At 31.3% G+C, this 25,492-nt stretch overlaps 3 protein-coding genes and 2 non-coding genes across 5 annotated transcripts; 4 read left to right on the top strand and 1 right to left on the bottom strand.

The window, feature by feature from the left end:
* Window positions 1-447: 447 nt before the first annotated feature.
* LOC108457513 (bifunctional 3-dehydroquinate dehydratase/shikimate dehydrogenase, chloroplastic-like) lies at window positions 448-5,066 on the top strand. Its single transcript, XM_017756629.2, has 11 exons — window positions 448-612; window positions 716-963; window positions 1,149-1,254; window positions 2,241-2,459; window positions 2,764-3,110; window positions 3,467-3,530; window positions 3,678-3,786; window positions 3,869-4,012; window positions 4,138-4,286; window positions 4,452-4,614; window positions 4,726-5,066. The coding sequence occupies exons 1-11, from the start codon at window positions 592-594 to the stop codon at window positions 4,764-4,766; spliced, it is 1,611 nt and encodes a 536-aa protein (XP_017612118.1). The 5' UTR covers window positions 448-591; the 3' UTR covers window positions 4,767-5,066.
* Window positions 5,067-5,395: 329 nt separating this feature from the next.
* On the top strand, window positions 5,396-9,021 carry LOC108455701 (pentatricopeptide repeat-containing protein At2g36980, mitochondrial). The gene is made up of 2 exons (XM_017754235.2): window positions 5,396-8,335; window positions 8,523-9,021. The coding sequence occupies exon 1, from the start codon at window positions 5,674-5,676 to the stop codon at window positions 7,561-7,563; it is 1,890 nt and encodes a 629-aa protein (XP_017609724.1). The 5' UTR covers window positions 5,396-5,673; the 3' UTR covers window positions 7,564-8,335; window positions 8,523-9,021.
* Window positions 9,022-9,159: 138 nt separating this feature from the next.
* TRNAP-UGG (transfer RNA proline (anticodon UGG)) lies at window positions 9,160-9,231 on the top strand. The gene has a single exon. It is a non-coding gene; the product is annotated as a tRNA-Pro (tRNA).
* Window positions 9,232-9,435: 204 nt separating this feature from the next.
* TRNAP-AGG (transfer RNA proline (anticodon AGG)) lies at window positions 9,436-9,507 on the bottom strand. Its single transcript has one exon. It is a non-coding gene; the product is annotated as a tRNA-Pro (tRNA).
* A 2,027-nt stretch (window positions 9,508-11,534) lies between these two features.
* On the top strand, window positions 11,535-15,585 carry LOC108455592 (peroxidase 24-like). The gene is made up of 4 exons (XM_017754139.2): window positions 11,535-11,766; window positions 11,882-12,076; window positions 12,855-13,020; window positions 14,885-15,585. Exons 1-4 carry the CDS (start codon window positions 11,548-11,550, stop codon window positions 15,292-15,294), a joined length of 990 nt encoding a protein of 329 aa, XP_017609628.1. The 5' UTR covers window positions 11,535-11,547; the 3' UTR covers window positions 15,295-15,585.
* Window positions 15,586-25,492: the final 9,907 nt, after the last annotated feature.

The following is a 25,492-nucleotide window of genomic DNA, read 5'->3' as shown; positions in this document are numbered from 1 at the left end:
ATTATCGGGCTAGTGGTTGGACAAGTCAGATCACTAGTTCTCAGTTTAACTAATTTGATTGGCACAACCATCAAAACCAACAATAATTAAATACAAAATTCATAAAAACCTAAAAAAATAAGAAAAATTATTAAGCTTGTTAAACTATTGATTCTTGTCTTAATTTTTTATTTTTACAAATTTCAAATAATTTTCAAGTCAATCAATTCGACCTTTTTATTCAAACTATTATATTGATCAGTTCTCAATCTGACCTTATATCAATAACACTGGTCACATAATTAAATCTTGATAGAATTTAAATTCAACGATCAAAATAAATCTAATTATCAAATTTAATAATTAAAAATAAGTACAAATACTAAAGTGGACCTAATTGTTGAGGGAAAAGAATTCTATTATCCCATTATTTTAATATTCATTTAATTCTTATTAAACCGATAAGTGGATCCAATAATTGTCAAAAAGTCCCACCAACCAATTAGGTTCCTAGATTAAATTAGCCTACGCCAATAACCCGTACTCCCCTAAAAGTAATCTTTGGCTTTTTTTTCTTCGAGTTTTCACACTCAAAAACTTCACCAAATCCAAATGGATACTGTCAACCCCTTGGTAAGTCTTCATTGCTTTTGATTTTTGATTAATTTAGTGTTTTTTTTGTTAAATTTATGAGCAGATGAAAGATGGTTTGATTTTTTTTTTTTCAATTTGAAAGCTTGTTTCATCAGCTTCTGGTTTGAAAATGGATGTGAATGGAGGTGAAATGAGCAAGAATCCCACACTGATTTGTGCTCCAATAATGGCGGATTCCATTGATAAGATGGTGACTCTCATGGCTAAAGCTAAAGCTTCTACTGCTGATCTTGTGGAAATTAGATTGGATAGTCTCAAGAATTTCAACCCTTTTGAAGACCTCAATGTTTTAATCAAACAATGCCCTTTGCCTACACTCTTCACTTACAGGTTTTTTTTTCAATTTTCTTTTCTAACTTATTTTCTTTGATTTGATGCAAGTTTTAATGGGTATTTTTAATTTTTTTTTTCTGGGATTTCCCTCTTTACCCGTGTTTGAATCTTTCATAAATTCCACCATGAATGGATCTTTTAAGCTTGTTTTGACTTGTTTAACTTGCAAATTTGTGTTGCAGACCAGTATGGGAAGGAGGCCAGTATGGTGGTGATGAGAAAAAGAGATTAGATGTTCTTCGATTAGCCATGGAGTTAGGGGCTGATTACATTGATGTTGAGCTTAAGGTTTGCTTCATAGAACTTCATTTGTATACTGCTTGTATCCTACTCTTCTTTTTTTTTTCTTTTTTCTTTTTTTTATCATTGTTACTCAAACTTAGGTGTGAGTCTCAAATGCATTATGTGTCCGACATGTGTATGTTCGTTTTTTCAAGCTATTTCGTGTATGTGAAGAGTTATATCCTCGTGCCCCTGTCCAGATATGCACCTAACACTAGTACTTTCAGAAAAATCAAGAGTTGAAGTAACATAGTGCTTGTTTCTTACTCTTTGATCAATGTTATTTGAACTCCAGCATGAGTGTGAGTGCCTAATATGAGTATGTACCCCACATGGGCGTGTTTAGTTTTCTCAAGTATTTAAAGTGTTATTTTTTCATACCTATAACTAGATATTAATCGGACATAAGTACTTAAGAAAAATGAAGAGTCGAAGAAACATAGCTCTTGATTGAAACATCACATCTTTTATATCTAGTTACTTTGTGTGTAAACTGTAAAGTCTACTGATCTTGGAGTGATTCAAATTGTATAGTGCTCGTTTCTTACTCTTTTGATCAATGTTACGCGTGTTTGGTGTGAGTGCCAAACACGGGTATATTTTTGACATGGGTGTGTTCAAATATTTTTTAGGTATTTGGAGGGTTATATCCTTGTACCCATGTCTGGACATGGGTCGAATATGGGCACTCAAGAAAAATAAAGAGTCAGAGTAGTATAGCTCTAGATTGAAACATAAGCTACGTTACTTGGACTTGACTGCGAGTGTTGGATACGGATATGTGCCCGATATAGGTAAGGTCAGATTTTTCTAAAATTTTCCATGTATGTAGATTACATTTGAGGGCCATATCCCAGCATCCATGTGTCAGACACATGTACTTTGATGACAATGAAGAGTCCAAGTAACATAGAACATAACATCTTATTATATCAAATTATTTTGTCTGTAAACTGTAAACTTATAGTGATCCAAATTGCTGTCTTTTCAAGGTTGCTCATGAATTCATAAAATCCATTGGTGGAAAGAAGCCTGAAAAGTTCCAAGTTATAGTTTCTTCTCACAATTATCAGAGCACTCCATCTGTTGAGGAGCTCGGAAACCTTGTTGTGAAAATACAATCAACTGGAGCCGATATAGTGAAGATTGCGACAACGGCCATTGACATCACTGATGTCGCACGAATTTTTCAGATAACCGTGCATTCTCAAGTAAGAATCATATACGCTATGAATATAAATATGAAACACAATCTTATAGCTTTACATTGGCATTCTTGAGTAGATTTATTTATGGTTAATGCAATGTTGACTTCTGAAAACCGAGCAGCAGTAGTGTTAATGTAAAACATTCGATAATCTATGCCGAAAACTTTTGCATAATGATGAGTGTGACAGAAAGGGCCATTTCTGTTATAGATTTGTCATTTTCTTTCGTCTCGTTGGAGCATTATATGTTTCTGAGATTCTTTGTATGTTTAAATTCTTTGGGTCGATTTGCTGCTGAATATTTCAGGTACCTATAATTGGACTTGTTATGGGCGAAAGGGGGTTGATTTCGCGGATTCTCTGCACAAAATTTGGTGGCTATCTTACTTTCGGAACTCTCGAGGCTGGAGTTGTTTCAGCTCCTGGTCAACCGACTATCAATGATCTATTGAATCTATACAATTTCAGGCAGTTAGGTCCCGATACAAAAGTGTATGGGATTATTGGGAAGCCTGTTGGTCATAGCAAATCACCTGTGCTCTACAATGAAGCATTCAAATCAGCTGGTTTCAATGGGGTCTTTGTTCACTTGTTAGTAGATGACTTAGAAATGTTTCTCCGAACTTACTCATCGACTGATTTTGCTGGATTCAGGTTTGTTCCTGTGTTGGACATTTTCATTTCTCACAGTGGCACATTTTTAGTTAGTGTACATATAGGATTTATCTTGTATAAGTTATTTTACGATTTAGCCCGATTCTTTAATTTTCTAGAAGTACCTCTGTTAGACGCATATCCGAGCATGAGTGCCGGGATATGGGCTTCCAACAACCATCCAAATACATGGAAAAACTTGGAAATATCAAACATACCCATGACAATTTACATAACGTACCTGATACTCACACCCAAGTCTAATTGGCGGGGGTTAAGCCTATTATTACACTCCGAATCTTGGTTTCGTATAGAATAATATTGCAAGATGATTTACTTCTGTGGCTCACATGCAGCTGTACAATTCCTCACAAGGAGACCGCAGTGAAGTGCTGTGACGAGGTAGATCCGGTTGCAAAGGTAATTTACTATTTACTTATCTAGCAGTGGTAATGTTCCCATCCACAATTATGTACATCACGATTCTTTCAACTTTTTCGGAGATGAGTGTTTTCTATGTGTCAAAACTGTGCATCATTGAACTTTATCTTTGATTAAATATTACAGTCCATTGGAGCTGTTAATTGCATTATAAGGAGACAGAGTGACGGGAAGTTGTTTGGTTATAACACAGATTATATCGGTGCTATTTCAGCCATTGAGGATGGATTACAAGGTTCCTTGTTCGTTTTTAAGCAATGTACGTTTTCAGTTGTTTGTTTTGTCTGAAGTTCTTTAACTGTGTTTTTTCTTGACAGCTAGATATAACATGAGCAGTGCAGCCGGATCGCCATTAGCCGGTAAGCTGTTCGTGGTTATTGGTGCTGGTGGTGCTGGGAAGGCACTAGCTTACGGTGCAAAACAAAAAGGAGCGAGAGTCGTAATTGCCAATCGAACCTATGGTACGATGCACTTGTTTTTCTTGTTGTAACATTCTAACAAGAGTTATTTTTTGTTTTATACATTTTCCGGATCTGCGTTGGTGATAGTTTGAGATTGTTGTTTATTTAATCGATTTAACTTCAAGAACGAGCTCGAGAGCTTGCCAATGTAATTGGAGGAGATGCTTTGTCTCTTGACGATTTGGCTAGGTTCCATCCGGAGGATGGCATGATTCTTGCCAACACAACATCCATCGGAATGCAACCTAATATCGATCAAACACCGATGCCCAAGGTTTGCTTTTTCTTTTTCCTTTTCCCCTTATGATAGCAAATCCTAATTCGAAAATTTCCGAAGTTTGGTTCAACAGGAGTCCGCCCTCTCATAGTAAGCATTGAGTGATCTGTTCAACATAAATTGCAACAATAAGGGAAGTAAGCAATTTCCTTATTTTTGCAGGACGCTTTGAAATACTATTCACTGGTTTTCGATGCCGTTTACACCCCTAAAATAACCCGACTCTTGAGAGAAGCCGAGGAAACCGGAGCCACGATTGTTTCTGGGTTGGAGATGTTCATCGGGCAGGCCTACGAACAGTTTGAGCGATTCACCGGTTTGCCAGGTAAAACCTAACCGTAACGTATAATTTACCGTCTTTTCAAGTGGGTCCACTCGATTTATTTCAGTTGATGAATTCATTTCCCCTCGTTCTTTCATTGTCCCCTCTCCACAGCACCGAAGGAGCAGTTCCGGAGAACTATGTCAAAGTACTAACAACGTTGACACAACGACTCGTTTGTCTGCAGCAAATTGCTGGTTTGTTTTTACTATTCATTTGATGAGAAGGGCATTGAAACAACAATTTGTTTAGGAAGTAATTGTAGTGTTTTTGAATAATTCCTGGTTTTCTTTCATATGAACTTTATTTTCTTTATTTCCTATGATCTGTGAGTATGTACGATAGACCTGAAATTTCATATATTCCTATTCGTGTATTTTGCTTTGTAGTAATCGTGTTTATGATATAAATTTTTACATATTAATAATATTCGTGTTATATAAATTTTGAGAAAAGAGATTTTTTTTATTTTAGCATAATTATTTATTTTTACTTTTTGTCCTTAACTCTTTTTAATTATTGTGGTCATTAATTTTTAGATTTTAATTAAATTACTTTTTAAGGATGAAAAAATTAAAGTATAAAATTTTAATAACATTAGCATAGTAGCGGCTGTGATAGCGCACTTGTATTCTATAAAAATTCAAAATATACCTAGAAGGTTAAAAGTTAATATCAACAATTATAAAGTTTATTTTATCAGTCTCGTTAAAATTAATTTTTTTATATGATATGATTTATTAAAATATATATATATATATATATATATATAAAACCAACTCAACTATAGCAGTTTTATACCTCTCATTTCATCAGTTCGGTACCCTAGTCTGACCAACTGATTCGGTCCAATTTGACTAAAGTTTTAACAATATAGTTAACTCTCTTATAAAAAATATTTTTATTAATAAAAAGTTGAAAAAAAAAAGAATTTATTTCATGTCGAGGCAAAACTCAGGACTGAGCCCCGAAATTCGAAACGTCAAAACCTGAAATAATCCGCCGGTTGGGAATCGACATTTGACATCAACGTTCAAGTTCCAATGCTTTGAATTATGAGATATGCCTTCAAATTTGCACCAACTGACCACCAAAATCGTGTCTTTGTCAAAGTCCGGCTTTATCACGACCGCTCGCAAACTGTTCGATGAAATGCCTCACAAAGACTCCATCACTTGGAATGCAATGCTTTCAAGCTACTCTCAATTGGGTCTTCACACGGATGCACTCTCTCTTTTCCACCTCATGAGATATACCAACACAAAGCCTGACCACTTCACCTTCACATCAACTCTAAATGCTTGTTCGGGCCTTGGCTCGTTTCGTAATGGAACAAAAGTCCACGGATTAATCATTGCTTTCGGGTACCAATGCTATTTACCTGTTAATAATTCTATTATTAATATGTATGGGAAATGCTTAGATCCTTATAGTGCAAGAAAAGCGTTTGAAGAGATGGGTGAAAGTATAAGAAATGAAGTGACTTGGTGTTCTCTTTTATATGCTTATGCAAATTCTGGTCAGTTTAATATTGCATTTGAAACCTTTTATGAGATGCCAAAAAGGGTTTTAGTTGCTTGGAACATTATGATTACGGGTTTTGCTCAAAATGGGGAAGTTGAAATGTGTATTCAGTTGCTTAAAGAAATGAGAGAGAGTTTGTGTTGTTTTCCTGATGAGTGGACTTTTAGTTCTCTAATGAATGCGTGTACCGAATCCTCGGATTATGCATATGGGTGTACAGTGCATGGGTTTATTATTAAAATCGGTTGGAGCTCGGCTATCGAAGTAAAGAACTCGATTTTGAGTTTTTATGCTAAACTCTGTTGCATGGATGTTGCTATAAAAGAGTTTGAATCTGTAGGGTTACTCAGTCAAGTGTCTTGGAATGCTATGATTGATGGTTATATAAAAATGGGGAACACCATTGATGCCTTTCACGTGTTTCAACGTGCACCGATGAAGAACGTGATTTCTTGGACTAGTATGATTGCAGGGTATGCGAGAAATGGGGAAGGAGAACAAGCTCTTAACTTGTTTGTTCAGATGGTAAGAAGTTGTATATGCCCAGATGAGTTCACGTTTGGAGCTATACTTCATGCTTGTTCAAGTTTGGCAGTACTTGGGTTTGGCAAAATGGTCCATGGTTGTGTGATTAGGTATGGCTTTCAAGCCTATGTCTATGTTGGCAATGGCCTGGTTAACATGTATGCTAAATGTGGGGATATCAAAAGGTCAAGCTACGCATTTAATGAAATTCTTGAGAAGGATTTGGTCTCTTGGAATGCAATGTTGTTTGGATTTGGAATGCATGGGTTGTCTACTCAAGCATTACAGATCTATGATGAGATGGTGGCACATGGGATGAAACCAGATAAAGTTAGCTTTATAGGCTTGTTAATGACTTGTAGCCATGCAGGCCTTATCAATAAAGGTCGTTTATTTTTTGATATGATGAGCTCTTTGTATGGTCTTACCTATGAGATAGATCATGTGGCATGCATGGTGGATATGCTTGGCCGGGCTGGGTATTTAGTAGAGGCAAAAGAGTTGTCTAGTAAATACTCAAAAAAAGATACTGTTGAGGCTAAGAGCAGCTCATATGAAGCCCTGCTAGGTGCATGTTCCATTCACGGGGATGTCAGAATGGGGGTTAGTGTCCGGGATGATTTACAGCACAGTGTAGACTCTCAAAAAGATATGGGTTATGTGCTATTGTCGAACTTGTATTGTGCTAGTGGGCAGTGGAAGGAAGCTGAGATTGTGAGGAAAGCAATGGTGGATCAAGGGGTCAAGAAAATGCCTGGTTATAGTTGGATTGAAGTGAAAAATAAGGTGACAGTTTTTGTTGCAGGTAACATTTCACATCCATACAGGGAAGAGCTATATATGATATTAAACTCTCTTGATCCAGAAATGAGAAATCCTTGCTTTTCTAGTTTCGAAATTTGAATATATATATATACACACACACATACACATATTCAGATTCTCCCACAAGGTTCCATTGTTTGTACTGAATGGTTAATAGAGAATAAAGGTACCAAAAGGTTCTTTTGAATTCTTTCCAGCTTCTTTGCCTGAAGAAATTGTTGTTTCCAAGGACTTGAAGCCAGATGTTGATAGCAGACATCTTAATGGTTCATGTTTGAGTGCTCCAGTAATAATGAAGTCAGTAATGGGATTTGATAGGAACTCCTGGTCAACTTCGACATCAAAATCCTTTGAAATTCCAGAATCAGTGCTATAAATTTTGATGCTGACAAATCCCACGTAAAGTTTGTTGTTGGTCAGATAAGGGCATTGTATGGGTGATGATGATGACTTTGCCAAAGTACTATCGAGAGATTAAGAACATTGAGTTAAACCCAGTTTCTCAAAATACATGTGAGACGGCTTATTTCAAGTTAAAAAGGGTTCCAAAGTTATAAGCAGAGCCTACTGGTAGGAAGGATGAATATGCCATCTTAACTAGAAAAGTTGAGAGATTGTTAGGAACGGGATGTCTAAAATTGTATGTTCTGGAGAACTGGGAATGTAACATAGAGCAAGTTACGGATGAAACTTATTGCTGCACAGAGGCAGTAGTTTTAGAGCATATGGTTGGTTTTCATTCTGTTACAGTTGAAATCCATTGGACCGATCAGATTAGGTTTCTCTCATCAGATAAATGGCAGCCTAAGCCTAAGAGGCTTCTGGGAACATTGACTCTGCAACATTGGAGGTACATTACCTATCTTCTTGGTTTTGAGTAGTAGCAAGATATGAAGTCCAATGCTCTGTTTTTTAACACCTTATATGTGTACAAAACTTGCACTTTAAGTTGGTCAGTACTTTTCTTATGATGCCTGATGTCATAAGAGCAATACAACTTTGGGGCAAAATCTTGATTTTTTTTTGTTTGCTACTAGGCAAAGCATGTCATGGTCTGAGAGAGGTGTCATGAATGTCACATTGGTTATATATTAAAGTTGGTCTTGCTATAAGTGTTCATATGACCTTCAACTTACGAGGTGCTTTTTTTGTGGACAAAATCGTGAGGCTCAATGGATTGAAATGGACAATACCTTTCAAGTTGGTGGGAACCATGAAATTTGGTATCAGAACTGGCTCTGGTGGTGCTAATAATATGCCATGAGGACAGTTGGCCTTTGTTGGACTAGAGGATTTTTTGATCTTAAAGAGAATCCATGAATGCTACCTTGGCTGTCTTCTAAAGTTGGTCTTGGGATACAATTGTCCGCACTACTTTCATCCTAGATGCCCAATGAGTTAAAGTAGACGATGCTCATTCAATATATTTATTAATGTTTTGGCAAACAAAAAGTCTATGTATTAATAATGCCTCAAATATTAACAACATCTCTTGAGGAATGAATGTCTTAGGTCGGTTTGTGATACTTAACCAAATTTACTCTCGATCTGAACGCATGAAGTTGTGTATTCTAAAGATCATAAAAAAGGGTAGTAATTGCTTGCCCTGCCTCTTGTCATTTCATTCTGACTACTTATAATGAAATAAATTATTTTAAACCCACAGAACAAAGAGGGCGTTGGGTCTAGTGGTATGATTCTCGCTTTGGGTGCGAGAGGTCCCGAGTTCGATTCTCGGAACGCCCCTTTAAAAGCAATGTTTTCTTTTTGTCCTTTTTTGTTTAAAAAAGTCAAGCTTATTTGAACATTAGGCTTTGGGTTTAGTTTTCGGGTCAAAGCCCATTTAAGATTTTGTTTAAAAAAGTCAAGCTTATTTGGACATTAGGCTTTGGGTTTACTTTTTGGGTCCAAGCCCATTTAAGAAACCAAAAAGATATACATAAAGCAGAAGGAGCATTCCGAGAATTGAACTCGGGACCTCTCGCACCCTAAGCGAGAATCATACCACTAGACCAAATGCCCTTTTGATTTCTCACCTCCAACTAGGTTTATTTAATTATGTAATATAAATCTAAATAGCACTTTCAATTTTGAAAACAGAAGAAAAAAAAAAACTATTAAATTAATTTGGCTGAAGAAGGATGATAATTTCATGCGGCAAAGAATAAGTAGTAGACTCAATAATTTGTGTATTTGTTTATTTATGTTACCATTTTCAATACATTCTCTATTTACATATTGATGCATGAATAGTTGATATTTTAATACATTCATGCACCATGTGTGCAGCACTTGGGATCGTTCAAAAATCCATTTCCCTGGAGCTAGGAAAACCCCTATTTACCGGGTCTGGGATCGATTTCAACTCGGATCTTGCCTGGTCTTTCTCGCCTTTCTATACTATGCCTTTCATCGTGAACTACTAAATCGACTCCTCTTGTTGGCAAAGAGAAATCTAGAAGGAGAACTCCCAGCTCTGGAGCTGATTGAATGATTCTTGTTCACTGCTAAGCTAATCGTTCTGTCCTACTTGACTTTATGTTGATACCTCACCCTAGGGTTAGGAGCTGGCTTAAGCCATGCCCTTACTTGACTCCCAAGACCGGATACGCAGCTAAGAAGAGAAAGAGCTTATCCCTCGGGTCAACTTTTGATTTTAGCTTTAGAGAATCTAGTGAAAGTAAGGAAATTTAAGTCATCCCAGTAATTACACAACTATGAAGTAAATTATGTATCATGTGAAATAATTAATTAAGTTAAAGTGTAGTTAAAGAAATGGATTAAAACAATTTGCAACAGTAAGTTGCTTACAATTTAAAAGAACTTAATTTTCTTTTCATTTTATTAATTATTTAATTTTGATTTTGATGATTTGTTAATGTTAAGAGATCTTAAGATTCAAATGCAATGTATGTGCTGGAGATGCTGATGAAATAAAAACAAAAATCAAATTTATTTAAATCTATTTAAGGGTCGTTATATAATAATAGAACCCAAGTTTAAGTTTCTTCTTACCCAAGCATAAATTTATCCCATAAAATTGGGGTCATTTTTCTTTTCTTAAGCTTTAATTCTTTTATCATATATATTGCTTTTTGGTTGCAAATTAATAAAAAGGGTCAAATTTATTATGTATTTTCATAAAATAATGTGAGAAATAGGAATTTCAACCTCTTTTCGAAACATATCTATAGACCTAACAATCTAAAACATAAATAAAATTAATAAATCATAAATTTTCAACAAACCAGGATTTATATAAATATTAAACATATTTACAACACAAAAATCTTTTATAGGGTTTGACTTTTGAGAAAGAAAATGGAAACTTTGTGTTCATCTTTTATTATATAAAATTTAAAGTCAATTTCCTCCAATATTTTAAAATTAGAACTAATAATTGGGAGACAACCACACCGCCCTTATTTATAGGTTTTATTTAATTTGGAAAATCATTTTAAATAATGAACCACTTCATTAATCATTGGATTCCTATTTCTTTATAAATTTAAAATTTAATCTTTATACTTTTATTTTTAGAAATTTAGTCTCTCTATTTTTAAATTTTAAAATTCAGGTTCAATTTGCTAAATTTATTGATGTGACATTTTAAAATAATAATAATAAAAGAATTCACTTTCGGTAACAATGTAATTTTAAAAATGACATTATAATGAAACCTGAATTTAACAATGTTAACAATTGGACCTAAAGTTTAAAATCTAAAAGTTATGATGACTAAATTCTTAAAAATAAAAATATAAGAACTAAAATTCTAAATTTATGAAAAGTATGAAGACTTATAGAATATTTTAACCATTTACATATTATAATTATTATTTGTAATAGATGTAGATCATGGATAATGATTTCTTTTTTAAAATGTACATTACTTGGATATGCTTTATGTTAATTATTTTATTTTTGTGTATAATAAATTCAAATATTCAAATATACAAATAATTTTAATATTATTAACAATCCCAAACACATTTTCTGTTGACCTATATAAAGGGGTTCTTAAATCACTACCCTTCTCAATTGAGTCTTAATTTGGTCAGAATGAGGGTTGGATATACCATTTTCATTCTCTTTCTTTCTCTTTCTTTGCTTGGATTTTTAAATGTTTGCAATGCACATAGGTTAAGGTATAACTTTTATAAGGAAACTTGTCCGCAAGCTAATTGGATAGTAAAACAGATTATCACGAATGAAACTCGAACTAATCCAGCTTTGGGCGCTCAACTAATTCGAATGCAATTCCATGATTGCTTTGTTAGGGTAACTATATATATATATATATATATATATTCAAATAAAGTGATTTTTAGGCTTCTTGGGAGCCAAGTTACATGTATTGTTGTTTACTTTTACCTTGAAACGGTTATTTTGTTAGGGTTGCGATGGTTCAGTGTTGTTGGATACAGTTAATAATGGTTCCAAGGCTGAAAAAGATGCGATTCCGAATCGATCTTTGAAGGGTTTCGATGTGATCGATGATATCAAGAATGCTATTGAAAAGGTTTGCCCTAATGTTGTTTCTTGTGCTGATATCCTTGCATTGGCAGCTCGTGATGCTGTTTCTGCACCGGTAAGTATATCTATTTCTATAGGGATTTAAATTTTGATATTTCGTCGTTGATATATTTCCGCTTGCATTATTGTTTATTATAGTTGTAGTTATTGTGGTCGATATTTACTTTTTGTGTTTCTATATACTGAGGCAATTGAGGGTGTAATTAAGTTAAGATGAGCTTTCATTGTAAGAATCTTGACCTCAGCTCAAATTTTAATGTTGAAATCTCAAGGTCAAGTTTGATTGAATTTCAAATTTGAAGTTCAAGTTTGATTTGATATAAAAATCGAAATTTTTGAGCTTATTTAATTAAACTTGATGAACCTTATTTACTTGATAAAAGTTAAGTTGGATTTTCATGCTCAACATTGAACTCAACTATATATGTTTGAGCTCGAGTTTCAATTGATAATTTTCAATTATAATTAAATACATAAAAAAAAACTAAATAGATTCATGAGTTTCTCCAATAAGAAATTAGAATACTTGAATTCGACTAGCATGATACTTTGAGTTACTCAAGCTCAATTTGAAAATGGCGAATTATAACTAATTCAAGCTCCTTTTTCGAGTACTAAAACCTGAGTAAGTTTGAGTACATATGTCTCATTTGCTCCTAATAATATTTCAACTAGGACTATCATATTCTTACTTTTAAGAGATAATATTGATAAATTCAAGAATTGGTATTCGAATCACAATATTTACAATAATTCTTCTGTTTCCGACTATGATTTTTTTTATAATAAAAAACAATTAATAATATATTTTCTTTTTTGAATTAATATTATAGTTTAAGAGACGGTTATGGAACGTAGCCCTTGGAAGAAGAGATGGGAGAATTTCACTTGCAAGTGAGACCAATGGAAACATCCCTTCACCTTTTGCAGATTTCACCTCTTTGCTTGAAACTTTTAACAACAAAACCCTTGATGTTAATGATCTTGTAGTTCTTTCAGGTATATTTTTTTTATTTTATTTTATTACTTTATATTAAATTTGATAATGCCAAACTCAAGCACAGATGAAAAATAATACTAGTCAGTTGAGTCATAACTCGATTGATTGGTATGGATATTGTTGATAATGTAGGATGATGTGGGTTCGAGTGCGGTGAAGCACATTATCCTCTTATTTATGAATTAGGGAGGGATTATAGATAATTCTAAATATTTTGTAAAAAATTACATATGATTAGAACCTATAATAAAATGACTAAAACAATAAACTAAAAGCATAATACTAAAACATGAAAAAAAATATAATGGGTAAAAAGACTGGTAGGTCAAATATCACTCACAAATTATCTAATTTTTAATACCCAAAACTGAATCCAAATTAAAAATCATTTTTCCCTGAATATCTGAATCTCATTCATTATTTAGATGTTGGTTTGAATATTCAACTTTGCATTGGTTACAAAATATATAGATTTTTGCTTCTTAAAAATTCAAATATATTACCTTTGATGACTAAAGCTATGTTTTAGCCATCAAAACTAGTCCTCAATTTTGGTTAAAGTTTACACAAACTAATAAATAGCGTATAAATATCAATAAAATAATTTATAAAATTAAATAGAATAATTAATAATAAATTTAAAATGTTTAAAAATAATAATAAAATATCTCATTTATTATATTATTCTCTTAAATCTTATTTTTTTATTCGTAAACCAAACTGAACAATAAGATGCAGTCATCAAAATTTCTAGATTTATGATTATCTCTTTTATTACTTGATCAATTCAATTAATTAAATTTTTAAACAAAAATTATAATTAATATTTATATAATAAAATAAATATTATGATATTAATTTATTTTAAAATGTGACATAATTATATTTAATACATATTATATCATATAAAATAATATACATACACATTTAAGGATATATAATATATTAATTATTATATAATTAAATTATTAATGTAAAATAATTATTATAACATTACGATATTACAATGAGCATTCTTCTATTAACGATATGCAATTTAAGCCTTAAATATGTAACTAATTGCATATAGGCTAGGCTCCTCTGCTACATCAACCAGACTCATTCCCACAGAGAATTTTTTTTTTATTTTTTTACCAGCCAATCTTAATTTCAAATAAATCACTCTTCCTCATTTGTTTCTCTTTTCTTACCTTTTTTTATTAATAAAAGAGATCTTCGAAAAAACTCTTTGACCAATTCGATAGAATTTGACATATGGCAATGTTATCTCCAGCCAACATGGCAAACGAAATTTACTATGTAACCTGATATATAATTACGTTATTATAATATACATTAGTAATATACCTTAATTATATAATACTAATTGTATATATTATAATATACCATAAAATTAGTTACATGTTTAAGGTTTAGGTTGCACATCATTAATAGAAGAATGCACATTGTAATATCATAATGTTACAATACTTATCGTACATTCACAATTTAATCATATAACAATTGATATATTATATGTACTTAAAAGTGTATGTATACTATTTCATGATATAATCTGTAAAGATAATTATGCCACATTACAAAATAACATAACCACAAATATAAAATTTTGATGAATTCATCTCATTTTGTTAGGTTTACAAGTACAAAAGAATAAGATTTAAGAGAAGCTGCATTATATTCAAGAGAATATGATATTTTTTGGACATATTTAAATTTATTATGAATTAAAATATTTAATTTTAGAAAATATTTTTAATTTTATTATTAATTAAAATAATCCCTAACCTCTTCAACTCAATTAGTCTTTGATTAAACTATGAATGAAATTCGTATTAGTAATTTAGCAAATTATTGAACCAGGCGCTCACACCATTGGAGTTGCTCACTGTGGAACATTCTCAAGAAGACTCTACAATTTCACCGGCAAAGGTGACGCCGATCCAACCTTAGATCCGACATACGCCGACATCTTGAGGAAACAATGCCCGAGCCCGGCAAATCCGAACACGATAGTGGAAATGGATCCTGGGAGTTCACGATCATTCGACAAACATTACTATCATATCTTACGCCAAAACAAAGGATTGTTCATATCAGATGCGGCACTTCTCACAAATAAGGAATCGGAATCGATTGTGATTCGGTTACAAAGATCAAGAGGCTTGTTTTTCGCTGCATTTGCGAGGTCCATGAGGAAAATGGCCGCCATTGATGTTCTTACTGGAAAGGATGGAGAAATCAGGCGAAATTGTCGTGTTGTTAATCCCTGAAGCATTTCCAAGATTTAGGGTTTGGGATTCGCAGGAATACATACATGAAAAAGAAGGTTCTATAAAATATATATGGAGAAAGGTGAATAAATTTGAAGAATTTAGTTTTTTTTTTTTTTAAATTTTAAAGGAAAATAAGGTAAATTTACCATAGAAGTCCATGCATTATATCCTCGTTTAATTCTTTGACTTGAAAAACAGAAAATTAATTTTCCTACATTAAACAAAAGGAGTAAAATAGCATTTGCGTTAAAATTGTATCGTTAAAAACTTATTTTGATGTTTTAATATAAAAGATGATAAAAAAAAAAACAGTTAACTCTTCATCTTCACATCATTATTCAATTTCGCCTCTACTAATTTATTTGAGCAAGTTAGCCTTTTACCTTTCAATGTTGATGTTGTATTCTTTTGCTTATTATCCATATTAATAAATAATTTAATTTTTTTAAAAATAAAATAATTTTTAAATTTCAGAAAAATTTCTATACTATTTTTAAAAATGCAAAAGAATTTTAATCTTTTAAAATTTCCAAAATTTAAAGAATAATACTCTTCAATTTTTTTTTAAAGTAAACTTAAAGATTATCTTAATTGTGTAAGTAGTATTAAAATATATTTATACCAAATATATATATCAACGATTCATTACATTTTTGTTTTCGTATTTTTTAATAAAAATACATTAAACTTTATAATATTATGTTCTTTTGATTTTTTTTAAATTGATTAGGTTTCTATTTATAATTTGGTAACTTCTAAGAACTTTTTTACAAAATTATTTGTAATTTTGCAATTTTATAAATATTTATGAAAGTTTGAAGAAACTATTTTTTTATTTTTAAATATTGTGTGTTATGTTTTTGGTTTTGAAGAGTTTTATCTTTTAATAATTTTTAAATTTTTGTAAATTTTTATAAATATTTTAATTTTATAATTTTAAAATTATTTACTAATATGACATATAAGCTAAAGTAGTGCAATATGTTTAGATTGCCATACGAGTTGTCATGTTAGCGTCTAATGCAATTCTCAAAAGATCTTGTAGTGGGCTTTTTCTAATTTGACTCAAAATAAAAAAAAAAATTAAGAGTTAATTTCTCCCAAATAAAAGAATGAAGCCAAATTAAATGAAGATATAAAAAAGTAAATGAAGATATAAAATCGAGAGTTAAATTTATTATTATATATAAAATGAAAAAATATGGATTTTGTTAGGCTCTAAGGGTGAATTGAGATTTATAATGGTTTGGTTGCTAGAGTGTTTGATAATTGTTTATGCATATGATCAACAGATGTGGAAGTAAATGGGGGAATTTTGGTCTAGAAGGCCAATAATTAGAGAAGAAGACGATTATAACGAAAAACGGGGTGTTTCCAGTCCCCGTCCCAAAAGGGTTTTGGAATTGTATTTTAGTGGGTTTTTTTTGGTTGGATTCTCCGGGTGGGTTATTATATAATAAAATATAAAATATAAATATATATAAATTATTATCATTGTATAATAATTTGTCCCCTACTTGGTTAAAGAAGAGTTATAAAGTGACTCTTTTGAGACAAACTTATACCTGTGAAGCGTGTAATTGGAGACTTACCGCGTGAGTTTTAACTTGAAATTTTATTGAATTAATTAGATGGGTTTAAATTCTTTCCATTTCAAATCAATTATTTTAAGGGAGTGTTTTGTTCGCCGAATGTAATATTATAACTCTGTAATGTTACATTTTAGAATGGGATTACGATTTTTGAATTGTCAACATTCTAGCCATCTCGTAATCACATATTAGGGAATAGTGTCAAGAAGTCATAATATAGGATATAATATCATTACGACTCATTCTTTAAGTTATCTTAGATTACAAGTGTAATCTTAAATTTACCCTTTATTTTTATTATTTTAATCAATTTAGATTATTTATTCTTAAATAAAGTTTAAGACTAACTAAAGACAAATACATACAAATAAATCAAAATTTGAAATTTATGAAATTATTTTATTTTTTATTTAACTTAGCAAACAATTCTAAAATGCACAATTGTTTTTAATTTAACTGAGACATAATATTGTAGTGTACTTAATATTAGAGGTGTTCATGGGCCGGGCTGGGCCGGGTTTGGGCCGAGCGCAACTAAAAAATAATGTCCATTTATTGGGCCCGGGCCGAGCCGGGCTCAACTAAAAAATCATGCCCATTTATTGGGCCCGGGCTGGGCCTAAAAATAGGCCTAATTTTTTTGTCCAAGCTCGACCCGGATAAAAATACTAAAATTAAGACTGGCCCTACCACCAGATTAATTTTTTATATTTTTTAAATATCTATAATACATCAAAATACTAAAGACATCAAAATAAATATTTCCTAACAAATTGAAAATAAAATTTAAAAAATATGTAAACTTAAATAACACTAAGATAGATGCAACTTAACAAGCAAATGCCTCAAAAATAAAAATAAAAAATTCACAAATGCCTTTAAAATATTAACAAAATGAACAATAAAATAAGTTTTATACAATATCCAAACAATAACAACAAAATAGTAGTAACATAATATTAAAATGATAGCAAAATAGAGAGAAAACAACAATAAAATAACATTTAAAAATAAAAAAAATGCAATTTTTTTTGTCCTTTTGTGAATTAGGGCAGGGCCCGGGCTAAAAATATCTTACCCGAGGGCCGGCCCATTTTTTAAACGGGCCTTTTTTTGTCCAAGCCCATTTTTTGGGCCTATATTTTTGCCCAAACCTTCCCACATTTCGGAGGGGCCTTCGAGGCGGACCGGGTAGCCCGGCTCATGAACACCTCTACTTAATATACAAATAACTATTACATTTACGATTATTTTAAAAAAAATTACATGATACTAAAAATTTAATTAAATAATAATTGTAAAATCAAATACTAATTAAAGTAATTTTAAATAAAATTATTAAAATGACAGTCTCACAACTGTAATGCCATGTTTGGTTGGGGGATGGAATAGGGCTGTAATGGAATAGAACTGTAATTAATAATTCAGTTGTTTGGTTGAAAGGAATGGAATAGAGCTGTAATAGTATTCTTGTGTTTGGTTGGATAGAATAGATGTTATAATAGTATAAGGAAAAATGTTTAAATGACCAAAGTATCCTTAGCGTAACTTTTTAGGTAGATTATTATTATTATTATTATTATCATTATTATTATTATTAAATTTTAATACGATTATTATTAAATATGATTTAATAAAATAAAAACAAATAATTTAATCATATTCTAACATAATTATTATTAAATACAATTCAATAACATTTTTAATATAATTATTATTAAAATATGAATTAAAAAATTATAATATATAATATTAGAAAAATAATATATAACCTACATTATTATTTTTAAACTATAATACATATTTAATGTGTTAAAAATATGATTAGCGAAACAAATAATTTAATTATCTTCTAAACTAAAAAGCAAAAGATTAAAAGTAATAAATAGCTTGAAAATTATATTTTACATCCAAACATAATGTTCATACATTAACAAAAAGTTACATGATATCATTAACTTATATGCCATCATTATATGTTAAATTTTACAACATCACAAAGTTATAATGGTTTATGGAATTCTGTAATGACATCTTACCATCCAAATATTACATATACAAAAAGTTACCAAAATATCACTAAAAATATTTAATGGTCAGCAAGAAATCTTTCCACCCATTCCAATCATACATAAGAAGGTAAACTGAAGAAAATTAGCATTTGCATTGGATGATCTGAGATTTTTCTCAACGCACAATAGATCTTATCCTCAGTTAGTCCTTCTACTTCACATAAGGTCGGATATAATTTTTGAGCACTTTCTTGAATCACGTCTTAGAGGCAATGCTCCTACTTAATTCAAGGCCAACAGTCCGTATGTTTTCCCCCAAAAATATGGCAGCATCAATTATTGAAGTAGAAATTTGTTCATTTCCATTAGAAATCTTTTTTTCCCCTCTTTGAAGATGTGGAACCATCTTGGTTTAGCTTCGATGGTTGTGGTTGTGTAGCTAAGACATCCATCTCATCCAAGGAAACATCATCTTGGCATCCCTGGTAATTGTTTCCTTCTTCAAGATTATTTGCAGTAGCTATATCCTCAGCATCTATTTCTTCAACAATATCTGCAGTTGTTTGAGCATCTTTCCCAGTGGCTCGATCTTTTGCATATATGAAAGTAAGTTGATCATAATAAGGAAACTACGATGTCTGAATTGACTGGCTGCTTTATGACTCTATAAAAAGAAGAAGAAGAAAAAATTTACATTAAAAATAAGTTTGGTCAAAACAATATAATAAAAACTAGAAAATAATTCTTACGCTTATATATGAGTTCCACACAGCATCTTCAGCAACAACCATTTGCCTATACTCGTCCTAACCAAAGCCGCTATTGTCTTTTCCACTAAGCATGTCGTAAACAGTTGCCCAGTCCCTTTTCAATGACCTAATCCTCGATTCAATATTAGGTTTAGCCTTCAACATAGCATGGGGTAAATTTTTTTCTAACATTCTTTCTAGCTCATTTAAATAACCAGCCTTGAATCTCGTATCTGCTTTATAGGTTTTAACATTGTACAAGTCAACCATACAAGCAACCAACGCAACATCTTCTTTTGGAACCCATTTCCTTTTGGTTCATCGAGAATTTTGGGAAGAAGCACTTGATTATGAAAAACCTGACATAATTATCTTAAGAAAAAACACATATTAGATTTAGATTCAATATTATGAATCAGAAGGTTGACATTTTATAAACTTATAACATATGAAAAATCAAAAGAAAATAAATTAAAGTTATAATTCAACAAGTCTAGTACAATTCATAAAGACAATTCAAACAACACCAAAGTTTCATAAAATAGATACATCAAATAACATAAAAAAATTAAACTTCTACTATGTTTAATAAACCTAACTAATTTCTAGATTCTTGCCATTCATAGAACATTTGATTGGCTAGTTCCATCCCTAGGTAGCCCAAGTATTCGATGGATGAATATTTACGATATTCAGTTCATCGTCATCTATCACATTATTAGGTAATCCTACCCCCAACTTCACTTCAATAGGATCGAGACTCATATAGGTTTGAATAAAATTATAGAACAAACAACATGTAATAATGATTCTATTATGCACACTCATAGGATAGAATGACAGACTCCTAAGTATCCCCATATAAGTTTTAATAACCCAAAGCATCTTTCAATAACATTGCACGCTGAAGCATGTTTCATATTGAAAAATTCTTCTGAAATACTTGGCTGGTAACCTTGATGCCACTCATTCAAATGGTATTTTTGTCCTCTAAAAGGAATAAGAAATCCCTCATAGTTTGTGTAACCAGCATCAACTAGATAATAACAACCTATAAAAAAGAAAAAAAAACTATTTATGATGGTTAACTTTTCCAAAAAAATATGATTTCAAAAATTAATTCAAATTCCTTAAATTCTACACCTTACCATGAGGAACTTTTAGTTCATGTCTCCTACTAATGGCATCTCGAAAAACACACCCATCAGCAACAGGACCTTTCCAACCAGGAAGAACATAAACAAAATGCATATCAGGTGTACAAACACCTAAAACACTTAAGCAATTCTACATCACATGTATAAAACATCGAGTTAAGATACTATATTTAACTAAATCAATTGAGTTATGTATGAACTATATATGGAATTCACCCCAATACCTTGAACCATTTCCACCTTGGGTCTATAGAATTAGCTGTACTGGGCTCTGCCTTTTTAAATAACACATCTTGTAAGCGTATGACAACATTTAAAACATTGTTAAATAATCAGCTAACGGTTTACCTGGACCTATTAAAATGATATTTGATAACTCAGTTTTTAAGGTGATGAGAAATGATATGTAAAACCATTTCTACTTGCTCATCAACAATTATGTTCCTTGACGACTTCAATCCCCCTAAAGTTTGTAACATCTCACATAATTTAAAAAAAACAAAATCTATTCATCCTAACTTGTTCAATACAGGTCTCATCACTAACATGCACAAGTTTTTTTACAAAATCTAGTTATGCATAAAAATCTAAAATATATGATCTAATCCTTGGTCTATAAGTATGTAGGCTAGAGACGACACCAAATGTAACTAATAACCAACTCGCAATTGTACAAATGTGCAACCATACTGTTAATGCAAGACCAGTTCTTTTTCGCCTCTCACTTTGTACTATTAAAGGCAAATGGCCATTACTACAAGATGTTAAAGTGTTAGATATCTTCAAATAACATTATAAATTAATCTTAAAACAGGATGTGATGCATATATATTCAAAGCACACAACGTAAAACTAAAAAGAATAACTAATTTGCTATTTTGATGTATTATATTATGCATTATAAATACTAATAAAAAGCACCATAATCATTAGCTTAACACTAGTGTGGAGCCGTGGACAACTACAATTACATATTTCCTAAGAAGTACAGCTAAATTCAACTTGATTGATATTTGGACTAGTTATAAAATATTTCCTTCATTGTAGTTTTTTAATAACTAAATTAAAAGACTCAGCAATGCCAATTTGAACCATGATTACTGTACAAGCCCAATTATGTCCGGCCCAAACTAAAAGACTAAACCCAATTAAATATAAACCCTAAAGCCCAAATCCTAGCCCCCTGCAGAGAAGAGAAAACAGAGAAGACCCTCAAGCCTCAAGAAGACACTCGGCCAACCAATGGCCACCTCTCGCTTTCCACCACCGCATATTCTCCTCCATGCGTCGACACACCCATACCCCGCAAACACAAATAGCAAAAAACAAAGCAATGCAATGAGGAATGGGAGCATTTTTTTTATTGTTATTGTAATCGGTTATAAAACCGAAGGGAGAAAAAAGGGAAAAGGGGGGAACGAACACCAGCAATCAAAAAATATATACAAAAGGTTGATATTCGCGTTTATCTTCTCGATTTTTTTCATTTCGTTTCAATTCCTTTTCAATTTCTTTTTTATCTGTACTTACAAATCTATTAAACAAAAAGTGGGTATAAATAACAAAAGAAAAGGGAAAGGCTCACCTGAGTTACCTCGTGGCCCGTCGTTGGAAGTTTCTTTCCACGGTCGGAATCGGGCATGAAAGGAGTGAAAGTGGGCTTTTTTCTTTCGATTTTTGCGGGCATGGAGGGGTTCATCCTCGGATCTGTTCGAAAGGGGCTAAAGGTCCTTCTTGCATCACCGGTCACCGGATTTGATGGTGGTGCGGTGGTGCGACGGACGGTCGTGGCTCTTTGGCCAAAGGAAAGGGAGAGAAAGAGAGTTAAAAGAACTCTGCTTTTTTCTAAAAGAAAAAGAATGCAAAAATAAAAAAAGATGAAAATTGGCCTTAATAAAAAACATGAAACGACAGAGTTATTTTCAAGGCAAAAGTGGGGCATTTGCACTATGGGTCCTTCAGTTTTACTACCCGCTTTCAACACCCCCTTTGGCTCTTAATTTTGCGCTTTAATTTGGCCCCATGGATTTTACACTAGTCGCATTTTGGTCCTACATAATATAAAGCGTATAAGGGCGGGGATATTCTCCTTATAAGTCCCTCTTTCTTTGCATGCATTCCATTCGGGCCCTTTCTCTTTTAAATTTGTCCCTTTAATTTAATTTTGTTTTTAATTTGGTCATAAACCCTCTAATGTCAAACTATTTGGCATATTTTGTTTATTTATTCTTTAGAAAAACATGTATTTAAACAATTATATATATATATATATATATTTTGCTTTAGATCTTTATATATATATATATTAATTCTCTTAAAATTATTTTAGGAACCATTTATTTAAAAATGATTTATGGTATTCTTTTCAAATTGTTAATATTATTTTAGGTTACAGTATATTTTCTTAATTAGCTACTTTAAACGGTTTTATTATATATTACTTTAAATTATCTTGTATATTATTTACTTTATGATTTTCTTTTTATATGCATTAGTTATTTTAAACTTTTACATATTATTTATTTTAAATTTATATACATTATGTAGTTAAACTATTTTATATATTATTTATTTTAAACCCTCTTTATTAGTTATTTTAAATTGTTCTATATTGTTTATTTTAAATTTCTTCTTTTCCATGACATTTTGAATTATTATGTATATATACCATTTATTTTAAGTTTCTATATGTTTGCTATTATTCCCAAAACTGTTTTTGCCATATATCTATTTCAAATTATTACGTTGTTTATTCTTTAGTTATTATGAATTATGTATTTCTAATAATTTTCTATATATCATATCTAAAGCGTTATTATAAAGTATATTTATATTGTCTATTTTAAATCCTTTTACGTATTGTACATTTTAAACTTCATATTTATAATTTTAAATTAACTTATATATTATTTAGTTCAAAGTTATTTTATACCTTATTTTAAAACCATTCTACTTATTCCATGTTATCTATTTTACACTTTTAATTATATATATATCACCCATTTTAAAATTATTCATATGAATCTTTTGTAACTCGCTTTATAATATAGGTTTTAAAATTCTCTTACATCATTCATTTTATAAACTTGCTTTATGTGTCATTCATTTTAAATTGTTTTATTATTTATTGTAAAATTTTATATATGCTATCAATTTCAAATCATTATATCTATTTTATATATATACTAATTATTTCTTTGACGTATTATATCTTATCTATTTTAAATTTTCTTTTACATATATTCTTTTTGTACATTATCGATATTTTTTCTTCACATCATTTATTTTAAATTCATTTCTTACCATCATAAAATTTGTTTTATACTTTATTCATTTTATACTTTATTTTTTTTAAAATGGTTATATTTTATTTAATTCATTTGTCTTTGATTACTAGTGATTAATGCCTAAGTGATATATGTTATGTGAATGTTACCATTGTATGTATTATATTTGGTTTATTCGTATTTTCATTATCGTCATTTGCTTGTATAAACATTGTATTTCATGTTGTATTATCCCGTGCTCTACGATATATCTTTGTTTTATCTAGCCTAAGTCGTATCATACATTAAGCCCAATACATTTATCCAATAAATCATTTTATTTCAACCTAACAAATACACGTCGTTTAAATATCGTATTCACATACTATTCAAAAATGAAATTTTCCAAATAAGGCAATGTTTTGCATTTTGGAACATCAAGGAATCGTGCCCTAACTTACGGGGTTTCGATTTCCTTATTGTTTCTAAATAGCCAAATATCCTTTTCGAGTTTTAAAGCACCTGAAATTCTCATTAAAAGTAAAGACGACCTTGTGCTCGGGAGTTCATAGTATTGTGTCCTAACTTACGGGATGTGATACTCCGATATCTCGAGATAAGGAAATCTTTAACAATCGTTTTGAGCTAATTCAAGTGTTTTAATCCACATCAATGAAAAGGATCGTATTTTAAAAAAAAACATTCTCGATTTTTTTTAATTTTCGATGTTTAAGATATTAATTAATCAATTAGGTACCAATTTTGGGCGTTACGAGGATGCTAATCCTTCCTCGTATGTAACTGACTCCTGAACCCGTTTTCTCAAATTTCGCGGACCAAAACACAGTTTTAACAAACTAAAACGTTTTATTAAAGCAAGGTGATCCGATCTCACCTAATAAAGATCGGTGGCGACTCCCGTTTTAATTTTCACTTTCAAAACCAAAGTCGATCGCCGTTTTAAAAAATGGTTTCGACAGCTTGGCGACTCCACTGGGGACTTCGAGAGTCAAGCCTTAAATTGGTTAATTTTTGTCTTTTTTCGAAAATTGAAAATCGGTTTTAAATTATCTGCATTGCATATTGTTTGTTATTTTCGTGGCCTTCTTCATAATATGCTTGCTTTAAGTAGTTTAGTTCTATGATGTATCTTTGCATATTGCATCGCATTATTGGTCAATTTCACCCTCTTAAGTGGAAGTGAGAAACTACTCCTTCGTGAGGTCTTCACCTCCGTATAGGATAGTGGATCGCTTTCGGGATACATCCGTACCTGCATCTTCGTGAGGTTTTCATCTCCGTATAGCCGTAGGGAAATGTATTCCCCTGAATCGAACTCGGTCCGTATGAGCCTATAATGGGCGAGGGTCAAGGAATCTGCTGGTTCAGGTACCTTTACCATAGAACTGAACTACATGT

Source organism: Gossypium arboreum, chromosome 9, assembly GCF_025698485.1.
Source record: "Gossypium arboreum isolate Shixiya-1 chromosome 9, ASM2569848v2, whole genome shotgun sequence".
NCBI classification, from domain to species: Eukaryota; Viridiplantae; Streptophyta; class Magnoliopsida; order Malvales; family Malvaceae; genus Gossypium; species Gossypium arboreum.
This window is presented reverse-complemented; position numbering and strand designations above follow the sequence as displayed.

Coding starts and splice junctions, on each gene's coding strand:
- LOC108457513 (XM_017756629.2), top strand. CDS start 592: ATGGATACTGTCAACCCCTTG. Junction 964..1,148: donor CCTACACTCTTCACTTACAG/GTTTTTTTTTCA, acceptor TTTGTGTTGCAG/ACCAGTATGGGAAGGAGGCC. Junction 1,255..2,240: donor ACATTGATGTTGAGCTTAAG/GTTTGCTTCATA, acceptor TGTCTTTTCAAG/GTTGCTCATGAATTCATAAA.
- LOC108455701 (XM_017754235.2), top strand. CDS start 5,674: ATGCCTTCAAATTTGCACCAACTGACCACCAAAATCGTGTCTTTGTCA.
- LOC108455592 (XM_017754139.2), top strand. CDS start 11,548: ATGAGGGTTGGATATACCATTTTCATTCTCTTTCTTTCTCTTTCTTTG. Junction 11,767..11,881: donor TCCATGATTGCTTTGTTAGG/GTAACTATATAT, acceptor TTATTTTGTTAG/GGTTGCGATGGTTCAGTGTT. Junction 13,021..14,884: donor TGATCTTGTAGTTCTTTCAG/GTATATTTTTTT, acceptor TTATTGAACCAG/GCGCTCACACCATTGGAGTT.